Source organism: Gadus chalcogrammus, chromosome 22, assembly GCF_026213295.1.
Source record: "Gadus chalcogrammus isolate NIFS_2021 chromosome 22, NIFS_Gcha_1.0, whole genome shotgun sequence".
In the NCBI taxonomy this organism is placed as follows: Eukaryota; Metazoa; Chordata; class Actinopteri; order Gadiformes; family Gadidae; genus Gadus; species Gadus chalcogrammus.
The window spans coordinates 9,768,908-9,780,641 of NC_079433.1; the positions used below are offsets into that span (position 1 = coordinate 9,768,908).

The following is an 11,734-nucleotide window of genomic DNA, read 5'->3' on the forward strand; positions in this document are numbered from 1 at the left end:
CACCAAGTCACCATGAAGGCCCTGGTTTTCCTCGCTTTACTTGGAGCAGCACGTAAGAGACAAAACGACTTCTTAACACGTTCTTGTTTACCTTCACCTTTATTTCCACATTATTTACGTATGTACGCCTGCACTAAACATCTCACCGTCGTCTGCTAGTGGCTGGGGACGATGAAAGGATCGTTGGAGGGTACGAGTGCCCCAGACACTCCGTGCCCTACCAAGCCTCGCTGAACGTCGGGTATCACTTCTGTGGTGGATCCCTCATCTCCAGCCAGTGGGTTGTGTCTGCGGCTCATTGCTACAAGTCGTAAGTTCACCGCAGCAATGGGAACTTAAAAAAAATAGCCTTTAATGTCCTTTGAAAATCTCTGCCCACTTTCTGTTCACGGATATGCAGCAGGCGCTTTAATACGAAAGTGGTTGTTCTTTACGCAAAAAAATAAATCAATAATCTGTGGTTGCGCCGCTCAGGGATGCCCACAGGTGCTGACACTGGGTTTGAACCCAGAATCGTTTCCGTCTGGGCGAACCAAAAATTTAATTGTTATAAATAAAAATAAATAAAAAACGCTAGAATATCCTGCCCGCAACAGGTACGTTACCAAGATCGGTTTTTACTAATTTCTCCACCGTTCATCCCTTGTCGTCTTTCTGCCGCCAGTCGCATCCAGGTGCGCCTTGGCGAGCACGACCTCGCCGTGAACGAGGGCACTGAGCAGTGGATGGACTCGGCCAGGGTGATCAGGCACCCGCAGTACAACAGCAACACCCTGGACAACGACATTATGCTCATCAAGCTCAACCGCCCCGCAACGCTCAACAGCTACGTCCAGACGGTGGCGCTGCCCTCCCGCTGCCCCGTGGCTGACGAGAACTGCCTTGTGTCCGGCTGGGGAAACATGGCCGCCCCTGGAGGTATGCTTATATTTAATAATTGAAAAGCTGCAAGCCTATGTATTAGAATATCCATATAAATAACGAGGTGTAATGTGTGCAATTACATGAGTTATATGTTTTTTTTATTTATATTTTGATGTATCCTAATTCAAGCTGAAATCCTCCAAGAAGGGGTTAACAACACACCCATATATATACTGTTGAAAACCATTGTGTATTTCAGTGTAAAAATATTAAACTTGAGTGTAGGATACTACTTGTGAAATATGAGTAAGCCTACGGTTGGAATAATCAATTTGATTCGATAATAGATATAGAGATAATTCCTTCTCTCTATCAATGATATCCCATAGAAATGGGAAACACATTTTTATGCATGTCTGTTTTGTCTTTAGTTTGCAAATTCGATTTTTTTTATTCAACACATTTTTCCCTGAATGAGCTGCATTTCGGTCACAAAGTCTGCGGTTTTCCTTACCCTTTCCTTTGTTTCCCCTGCAACCTGCAGACAACTTCCCTGATAGACTGCAGTGTCTGAGACAGCCAATGATTGATGACAGAATCTGCCAGAACGCCTACCCCCACCTGTTCACCCAGAACATGCTCTGCTCTGGGTTCATGCAAGGAGGAGCCAGCAGCTGCCAGGTGAGCAAGCGAGCCTGGTGTCGATGGCTGAGACTTAAACCTGCACTATGTCACTTATCTACAATCACTCTTTACTCCATTAAAACAAAATTTTCAGTAACCAAAATAAACCGTCAATCCATGAGACAATCCATCCAGGTTTATTTCTCCCTAAATCGTCTCATTCTGGTCCCCCCCCCCCCCTCCTCCCCCGTCGGGTGTAGGGCGACTCCGGCGGACCTCTGGTGTGCAGCGGTCAGCTGCAGGGAGTGGTCTCCTGGGGATACGACTGTGCCATGAGAGACCACCCCAGTGTCTACGCCCGTGTGTGCCGCTACAACGGCTGGATCAGTAGTGTGATGAGCAGCAACTAAGCGTTGACTGCGCGCACACAGGAGTGTGTACACACTCTCACCTATACATGTCTACGGGACCCATTTTGTCAACGTGCTTGGGTGCATAAACCAAACTGTTTATTTACTTTTCAATGTATTATTTTTCAATTAACAGAATATTGTGGACAGCATGGGTAGCGTGCACCCTTGTAGTTACAAGCCCTTGCTGTGAAGGGTAAAAAGCAGGGTTCGGGAATGCATGATTAAAGTGAGTGGCATTTAAGCTCCGGTTTTTCTGTGTTTATTTTTTTTTTATTGGAATGTACAACGTGCGTTATTCATTGTCCTTTCAACACGCCGAGCATACAGGATAACATTGACCTTATGTCCTCAGTGTTCAGAATTTCTTTTCGAAGTCAAGGGCAGATCTTTCCCCACCAATTTCTTTATATTAAAACCACTCACCGGCAGAAGATTTCCGGCCTTCATGCAAGTAATATTTAATCCCAACATGGAACCTCAACCTGTGAGTGTTTTCTGGAGGCGTCTAAAAGTCAAGGCAGGAATGCATTCAAGCAATTAACTTGGCTATGATGTTAGCATGCTCTTCTTGTTGCCTTCAGGAACATCACTGTTTCTTATTCGCTGAAGCAACCTTTGATATACAAAGCGAGCAACAAAGAGAGAGGGGAAGGGAGATAGAGAGGGGAAGAGAGAAAGGGAGAGGGAGATAGAGAGAGACAGAGAGAGAGAGAGAGAGAGAGATAAAAGAGAGTTGATTCATGGGTGGTGAAGGTGACGGACAGATACATAGAGAAAAGCGGAAAAAGCTTTATGGTGACATAATAATCCTATTATTTTGTGTTTTTCGTGAATTCTTCACAAACACAAAACCACCCACCTGACCAGCAATCCTATCGAGATCTCGCTGGCCTTGAGGTGTTAGTCTCCGGCCGCTGTGAGCACAAACACATATTTAGCAATAATTTTAAATAAAAAAAGTCCAATGTGGTTTTGTAAAGCCAAATAGACACATCATGGCCTTGGAACATTACAATTGACACAAAACATGCATTTGGGGGACAAATGCAGTTATCACTAAATACTAAGTGCAAGCAAATATTTTTTCAAGTAAATAAGAAAGTCCACATTGTTGTTTCTATCAAGCTATGTAGGCACAGCATGTCCCCAAAAAATCCACACATTCTTGCATTGGGGTAAAAAAAAGAATGTATCACAATGAACTAAAGATCATGTGATTATATGAACATTATGCACTTGTTTTTAACTGCATATCCTGCCTTTATGGGGAGTCTTATCTTATCTTACTGCCCTTTATGCATACTGGCATGTAGGGCAGCAACAAAGGATGGGGAGTGGGGGAGTAAAAGGGTTTCTCTCCTTCATAGATAGCAAAAATAATACATTTTAAATGTTCACTTTTCTTAAAAAGTGGACATTCAGTCTCTTCTTGGTATTGTAATCTTATTGTTAAGATTATTTTATGCTGCAACTCTAGCCAGAGCCACTTTACATTTATTTTCAACACCACTATCAATGCAAAAACAGTGATGTCAACATCTCTCAATCCAATTATAACCCAATAAGCTAGAATTAAATATGAGTTTAAAAATCCCAATAATAATGAAGGAAACGGTTTTCATCAAAAACTGAGGGCCAGTCTCACCCATTGGGGTCCTTCTCCGCCATCTTGAGGGCCTCCAACGCCTGCAGGACCTTCCGGGCCACATTCCTGGAGCCCACGCTGAAGTGGGCGGGGCATACGCCGTTCCTCTGCCGTCCACCGTAGACCTTGATCATAGCGCCCACCCCCACCCCACCCCTCAGATACAGGTGTCGCGCCGTGGAGGCTGATGTTTGGTGAAACGTAGAGAGAAAACCTCTGCATTTACCCGGGTTCACCTCTGAACATATTTGATTATCATTATTATTATGATAATTATGATTATGATCAATCAGTTGCACAGTTTTGCTTTTCAATGATCGTTTAATTGAATTCCGAAGTTAAAGAATCATTTGTAGATGTAAAGTAAAGTGAGGCAAGTGAGACCATGGCTATGTTTGAATTGGACACTTGTTCCTTCATTCCCTATATCCTACATAGTGAACGCCATGTAGGATGATAAGGGGAACACATGATGTCACCTTGTGACATCCCATTTGCATTTAGAACCAGTGTGTGGCTATTGGACTGGTCTATTGGATGAATCTGATGACAATGGAATCGGCTATGTGGGATATAGCCTAGTGAAATAATTGTGCGTACAACACAAGAAAATGGTGTCACCCTAAAAAATGGCCTAGGTGCACCAACTTAAACACAGCCCATCATTAGAAATGTGGCCCTGCTCATGATGGCCATCCAACTCACCGACTCTGGTGTAGAACCAGTTGTCATCACAGGGAGCCAGCTCTTTATGACTTGCCAGTTTCACTGTGTCCACCCATTCAGGGACCTTCAGTTTACCAGACCTGACAAAAAGAAAAAAAAGAAAAAAAAAAGCAGTAAAACATGTTCGTTTAGCAAGTTGGTAAGTTCGTTTGATTGTAATACAAATGTAATTAACATTGTTAAACCATGTGGTTACGACGTATACCTGTGTTGTCCAATCACATGACTTCATTCGAAGAGACATGATTGACAGGTGTCTCTCCATGTGGCCAACAAAATGCCCAAATACAGATGAGCGGCACGAAACCACTTACTTTTTAAGGAAAGCCGACAATGCCTTCACGAAGTCCTGCTGGTTGACGTCCTTCACCGTGACAGCTGGCATCTGAAGCGTAAAAGTAAAGGTGAGTTTGAAACAAGAGACAGATGCCGCACTGGTGGTGGCGAAATGTACCACACTATTAGCTATTATTCCCTTCTGCTAGCTACCTCAGAAGTGTACACAAAAAAAACGTTTACCTCCCACTGTCAATAACAGCAACATTGTTGTTGTTGTTGTTTACCTTGCATCACAGACAAACGGGTCTATGTGATGAATATGTTGCTCTTCGTAGAATTCCCTGATAAAACGCAGTTACTGGGCTAGGGAGGACGCCCAAGTCAGCATGGGAAACTAACTACGTTTCAGTGACTTGCCTTTTCACTTTATTTACTTTTTGGGGTATTATTTGAAATATATATTTTATATCTAAAATAATTTCTCCCTTAACGTTTTGTCTTCAATAGAGATGCGTGTACTTGTTGTAATAACCTTTACGGATGCTTATGAAATGCAGCGGCCACTACTCCTTGTTTCCAGCAGAGGGCGGGCTTGCGGCAGCTATCTATGAAACATCTGTCTTGTGTCCCGGATTGTTTCAGACTCATGACAACGCTGCTGCTGCAGTGGCTCCAGACAGACAGAATACACCCTTGCAGGCACAAATGGAGCACTAGTGTGACACACTATTCTTTCAGGGTAACAAAGAAGCGTGGGGTACACATAAATCCTGGCCAAAAAGGGCTGTAGGAAAACCGAGAAATAGATAATCTATCTATCAAAACACAACTAAATCGCCCCTAGCCCCAATATTCCTATCAACGGACATCTTGTCCTACATCATGTGTCTTATGTTCCTTTTTTTAAATGGTCTTCGACAAGTCATTTGACATTTGCGCATAGGTAAGTATTGTCCTTGGGAAAGGAAGGACGTTTTATTTATTTATTTTAAATCGAAGGATGTCATTCCTAATGGAAATGCAGCTAGGCAGTGATGAAGGTTGCCGAAGCAGCTCCGTTTACACAAGGTGACAGAGTTATCAGCATGTTTTCTTTAACTCTCTGTTAGCCACTGAACCCATCGTAGGCCTCTCTCTATTCATTTCCATAAGCCTCGCCTGCACTGTCGGTTTAAATGTTGATAAACTATCGTTTGTTGCAGTTGAGTTCAAAATATGTGTGGTTTATTTACGCATACATGCTAATTGTTGTTCCAAGGCCACTGTTGAAGAGCTTAATAAGTGTAATGCCGACCTTTTCAAAGTGGATCATATTTCATCTTCTGCTTACCCTCTTTTCAATCCAAGACTACATCTTTTCAGGTACCCCATATCCTCCTAAACGTATGAGAGCTCACTGAGCCTTCATCTGATCATATCGGCTTTAGGTCGTTTTAGTGAGAAACAATTGATTAGAATGTGTTTTAATTAGTTGATGTTGTCTTTTGTGTACCTTGTTACACTGTAGGTTGCTGTATCACAAGCATAACATGGCTGTGGATCACCACCACTTCAAAAGATACACATCTCTCTGATTGATTTCTTACTTTATTTTCAATAACTGCTTTCAGCCAACATGCAGCTTTTTAGAATCAAAATTATGATTTCTTGAAAGACATAATTATTAAGTCGGGGTCAGTTGCCTACTGAAAATGGACTGCACACAGGTTAACTATGCTAGTCGTCCGTAACACAAGGCTGATGATCGGCTTGTTTTCAAAAGAAGTAGGTAATTACGTTCCATCCGGTAATTATCAATGCAGTAACCACTCTTAACACTGGCAGCTGTTTTGACCACTTCTCTCCTGGCTCAAATAATCCATTCATATAATATGTGTTGTAATGATGTCGGCTAACGCCACATGTGGCAGTAATGTGCAAAACATGCCTTTAGAACAAACGCTGGGCGATCTGAAGAAAAGTGAAAGCACACAGTGCAGCAGCGGCCAGACGCACACAGCAACTCTGTGCTCCCTGTATCAGCTCCGGCAGGCTTCTTCCCCTCCCCCCATTCTCAACATCTCTCCCTCGCTCTGTCTATCTCTCTCGCGCGCTCTCTCCCCTTTTTGTCCCCCTCGCCCTCTCCTTTTTTCCTTCCCTTGTGCTCTCTCTATTTCAAGCCTCTCTCTCTCTCGAAGAGCAGGAAGGGAGAGGGGTGAGTGAGGCAGACACACAGCGATAAAGCGAGAGAGAGGGGGGGGGGGGGGGGGGGGGAGAGCAGACAGGATTTAGAGTTCAAGTGCACGTGCAGAAAATAGCCTGGCTAGAGCAGGAACGACGCAGAGGAAACCAGGAAAAGGGACGGCAGGGGTAAGAGACAAAGCCACACAGCAGCTCTCTCTCTCTCTTTCTCTCCCCCTCTCTCTCACTCAACCTCCCTCCCTCTCTCCCTCTATCTCTATCTCTCTTTTGCTTTCTCTCGTTCCCTCTCGCTCAGAGAAGGTATTAGCCGTGGAATGAAGTGGGTGGGGGGGATTGGGTGGGGGGGGGCAGTTGTCGAGGTTGGATGGAGGCACAGAATCGCATAAGAAAAAAATAAAAAGGTATTCCAGCCCCCTCCCCTTTCCTCTCCCCACCAGCACACTCCTCCTCTCATTTCTCCACGAGACCACGTTCTCTCCCTCTTTCCCACTCTCTCTCACTCTCTTTCTCGCTGGCTCTCCTTTCTCTCCCCTCCCACCTCGCAGACATGCACACACCCAGAGCGTTTCCCTCACTCACTCTTGCCTTACGATCCACTTTCACCAGAGACCACAGGCAGCTCAGAGCTCAGGGCTTTTAGCTCTTTCGGCGTTTTTTTCCCTTTTTAAGTTTGCTTTTAATTCCGCCTTATCTTTCCTCTGTACTGCATCCCCCCTCTCTCTCCCCCCCTCCCCCCCCCCCTCCACCACCACCTGCATTTTCTCCTCCTTTAGGCGGGAGGCGTGTACTCGCGGCGGTGCCTCTGCCGGCACAGCTCCCCTCCCCAGCAGCCCTCCGTCCCCTTCCCCTGCTCCCTAGGACAAGCCGCTCATGGATGGCTCCCTGGCTTAGACTGCATGCCACAAAGCCACTCACGCTTTTGCCAATCCGCTTTTGCCTTTTTTTGCTTGTGTTTCGTGTTGTTAGTTTTTCGAACTCGTCCCCCCCCCCCCCCCCTGCCCCCCACCTCGCCCCCCACCCCCTGGCCGCGTCGTTCAGGTTCTTTGTCTTTTTCGTGTGTTCGTTTTACCTTCCTTATTCGTCTTTTTTTGTTCTCGCACTTATTTTGTTGTTCTGAACCCCCGTATGGCGCGTGGGTGGAGGAACAGGAGGAGAGAGAGGGAGAGCTGGCGCTGAACGGACAGATGGGACAGGAGACAAGCGAAGGATCGGAGGAAAATGGAGAGCGAGAGGGAGAGAGAGAGAGAGAGAGAGGTATGAAGGAGATAGAGTACCGGCACTAGCTTGGGGGTGGGAGGGGGTGAGAAGGTGGAAGGGGCGGGGGCGGGAGAGCAGGAGGTGGGTGTACAGGATAGAGTAGGACGGAGGGATGGCCGAATTGGAAATGTGAAAAATCGCGGGAAATAGGGAGTGAGAAAAAAACATTGAAAAAGTGCAGCAGAACTGGAAGAAACTGGAATCCTCTTCAAACTCCAAAACTTCCTGTGTTTTTTTGTTTTTTGGTGTGAGGCAATTTTTTCAGCTTTTTTCTCAGCTTTTTTCTTCATCACCCCTCCGGTCATCCTCCCTGTTTTCATCTGTGAGTATAAGTACACGTCCTTTACCTCTTCATGCAGTCATGCTGTCTGACTCCCCCCTCCCGCCCGTTACCCTCTAATTTATGTCGCCTGCCTGCCTCACCTTTACAACTCTTTTCATGTAGACCTTACAACACCATTGTCTCTCTGAAAGCACTCCTTGCCTTCCATACGGCTTGTCTATCCCAGCTTTATTATTCCTAATTTCTTTGCCATTCTCGCTCACGCTTCTCCCTCATTATGTCTACCTCTCTCGACTCTGTATCTGGGACGGTGTCTCTTGTGGAAGCAGTAGGTCCTCTCACATTAGATTTCTCACACCCAATCTCAGGGGCCCATACACGTGAGGCTAACTTAAGAGAGAGAGAGAGACAGAGAGAGAGAGAGACAGGTTGTGTGTGTCTTTTCTGTGTGTGTGTGTGTGTGTGTGTGTGTGTGTCAGAATGTGTTCTGGACTCAATCCGGCAGTGGTGGGCGCGGGTCGGTCCACTTGCGCATGCGCCACTTTTTTTTAATTTATTTATTTTTTCGCTTTTCTTTCGGTTGCGCGACCATGTTTGATACGGCCGTGGTGTGAAGCCGCGACGGCGTTTGTTTACAAAGCCGCCCGAGACGAGGGGGTCGCAGGCCCGCAGACAGAGTGTGTTAAGGAACTGCGAAGGGCCGCAGGAAAGTGTGCTTTTTTTTTTACGGGTTTGTCCGCTCTTCCTCCTCTCTTTTCTTTCTTCGCTCCTCCCATCCTGTCCCCCCTCTTCATCCCGTCTTCCATCCGTTCATCCGGGTACCCCCCTGATCTATTCGCTGGGTCGCCCGCAAGGACAAAACCCATGGTCGGGGCTGTGACTTAGCCCTCGACAATAGATGGACATCCGTAGAGCAGCACCGTGTCTGCCCCACTAAGAAGGCTGAGGCTTTGAACGGGGAAGTACGAATCAAATGTTACAACTGTTTTAGGCCCGCGCATCTGAAAAGATGACCAGTGTTAAATATGGCTAAAGTTACAGGTAAAGTTGATCCGGTTACAGATATTCGCATCAACGTGCTTTTGATCGAATGAATCGGACTACAGACGCAAAGGCTTTACTGGTGGGCCCGTCCGCCATGGCTTACCGGTACTCAGTAGTGAGGAGGTTAACCGGCACAGGCTCGATTATTCACCTTGGGCTGATTCAGTAAACGCTGTTCATTCACTGGTGTTCCAGTGTTCTCTTTATTTTGACGGTATCCGATGAAATGTAGGCCTTGATTCTCTTTTCAATCTTTCTTTTGTGTGTTATCTATTGGCCTATTGTGCACATTATTTATTTAACCTTGCGCTACCTCTACCGATAATAAACGCTATATATCGTCCTGAATATGCCTTTATACGGTATTATCTCTAACTGATTTCTTGCTGGTATCCTGGCACAGTAATGCGTGCGTTCCGTGCAGCCTTTTTTATCCTTTTGTGTTTTATTTGCTACAGAGTGAGCCTTGTTCTGAAATACCTTTGGATTACATGTGCTGTATTGTGACGTCTTTGCTACTGCTGTAGGGTTTTACTCCCATCTGAGTCCTATACTGTAAACCTGAAGCAAATAATAAAACGATAATTATAACTATTATCTCATAACCACATTGCCGTAATGCAATGTACTGTTTTGATGATATGCAGCATATTAAAAAGCGTCTGCGCTGTTAGATAACAGAGCCTGTCCTGGTTTTTCTAATAACGTTCCCGGCCTAGATGTCCGTGTAATTAATTCCCATGCTGTGATTCCACTAATTCTCGTTGATATGCCGTTTATTAGATAGGGGTGATCGTTGCGCTCCGCGATAACTCGTGGGGGCGAAGATCCCTTTTGTTCGCCGGCGTCTCCCCCCACCCCACCCATACCCCCCCTCTCAGACTCAACCTTTCCACGACCTCTTCCGCAGCTCGCAAAAGGAAGGAAAGGGGTGGGGGGGGGGTGCTGGGGGGGGGGGCAAAGTCGTTTGATGTTGAAACGTGTGTTCGCCGGGCGTCTGGGACACCGGGGCTGGACACACAGGAAGGGTAGAGCCGGCTCCTTCCTCGCCCCCCCCTGCTCCCAGGTCCTCTCCTTACTGTGTGTGCATTCCCCCCCCCCCCCCCCCCCCCTTTTTTTGGTTTTCATAGTTTCTGAACCCCACCTTCCGAAAACACCTCTCACCTCTGATCCCCCCCGGGTCGGTGCAGGTCGGGAGCCCGGGGGTAGTGAGGGATGGAGGGGCGGCGGGGGGGGGCGGTTGTACGGTTAATGTCAGTGGGTTTCGACCCCCAGGTTATGAGGCACTGCTCGGCCAGACCTGCTGCGTTATATAACATTACATAACAGTCAGTAGACTCGTGATGGGAGGGGGAGGGGGAGGCGAGGAGGGCCTCACACTGTGCTCATGCTATGTGAACTCACTGCTGGGGTCAACACACTCCAGAAGAGTCTTAAAGTGGAAGAGAGATCCCCCCACAGCCCCGCCCCCGAGGGTCCGGGGCTGACAGCAGGCGTGGGGCGGCGGGGCTGAGTGGCTGACACACGCGGTGCTTTAGGAGGGCCTGCTGGAACGGGCCCACACAAGGACCTTATTACCACTTTATTAGGACGTCGGCATCTTGAGTCACTAAACGTTGTGGCTGTTGATTTCCCATCCAAGGTCATATTCCTGTGGTGGTTGCCTTTCTAGTGTTGGGCTTCAAGCTACTGTATGATAATCGGTTAAATAGTAATTCCCCGCCTCAGCGTGGCTAACCTTTGGAGAGTTGCACATGCCTGGCTCAGTGCGGCCTTGCCGGTGGTTCGTCTCCGTCAGTGTATGCGAAGAGGCCCCAGGGTTGTGCAGATTCTTCAGGTTCTTATCCCCCTCTCTTCTGCGGACCTCGGTGTTTACCTTATTCATAATGGATAACGTCCAGTCCCGGCAGACATCAGTGGAGGAATTCCCATGCAAGGCGTCGTGGACTGTGGTAGGAGCGAATGTTAATGTAAAAGGAGGAATTGAAGTGAAGGGCCAAAAACGTCAGGAGCTCTGCTGCGTGTCTACAGGGACAGCCCTGCTTTGATGAAACATACTGCACGGGAATTATCGAACCGTTTTGTGTTCAAAGTCTTAGAACCACTCTAATGACGCATTATGTGATCTGGACGGAATAAAAAGGCAAATGGGTCAATTACCTTTCTATACTATACTAATACTATTCTATACAATTATATTCAATGCTATGCTATTCTATTAATCCTCTACTAAATTATACAATTATTTTTGTATTATTTCTATCAAAGTTTGAGCCGTACCGTGTGTATTCATTCAGGCTACTATTCTTTGGGTATACAGAAGACAATATAGGCTGTCCTTTTCTTTTTTCAGGTTAAACCAGAACTTCCTCAAACACCTGAACCACAAAACACGAGACGGTAAGGATATATTTGTAT

General features: G+C 46.4%; 2 protein-coding genes and 1 long non-coding RNA gene across 4 annotated transcripts in view; 2 read left to right on the forward strand and 1 right to left on the reverse strand.

Annotated features, from left to right (window-relative positions):
* On the forward strand, nt 1-2,182 carry LOC130375769 (trypsin-3-like). The gene is made up of 5 exons (XM_056582841.1): nt 1-52; nt 160-310; nt 665-918; nt 1,409-1,545; nt 1,749-2,182. Exons 1-5 carry the CDS (start codon nt 13-15, stop codon nt 1,896-1,898), a joined length of 732 nt encoding a protein of 243 aa, XP_056438816.1. The 5' UTR covers nt 1-12; the 3' UTR covers nt 1,899-2,182.
* On the reverse strand, nt 2,096-11,342 carry LOC130375767 (40S ribosomal protein S19-like). Of its 2 annotated transcripts, none has more exons than XM_056582839.1 (6): nt 11,055-11,342; nt 4,587-4,657; nt 4,252-4,352; nt 3,547-3,730; nt 2,761-2,815; nt 2,096-2,514 (listed from the first exon to the last, which is right to left on the reverse strand). In XM_056582839.1, exons 1-6 carry the CDS (start codon nt 11,199-11,201, stop codon nt 2,488-2,490), a joined length of 585 nt encoding a protein of 194 aa, XP_056438814.1. In that variant the 5' UTR covers nt 11,202-11,342; the 3' UTR covers nt 2,096-2,487. The 2 variants fall into 2 exon arrangements, with proteins under 2 accessions (XP_056438814.1, XP_056438815.1); XM_056582840.1 differs by lacking the exon at nt 11,055-11,342 and adding an exon at nt 4,836-4,892.
* The window catches only part of LOC130375770 (uncharacterized), a 26,811-nt gene continuing 19,596 nt past the window's right edge, over nt 4,520-11,734 (forward strand). Inside the window, exons 1-2 of the long non-coding RNA XR_008893910.1 lie at nt 4,520-4,676; nt 11,670-11,716. This is a non-coding gene — a long non-coding RNA (uncharacterized LOC130375770). The remainder of the gene's footprint in view (nt 4,677-11,669; nt 11,717-11,734) is intronic.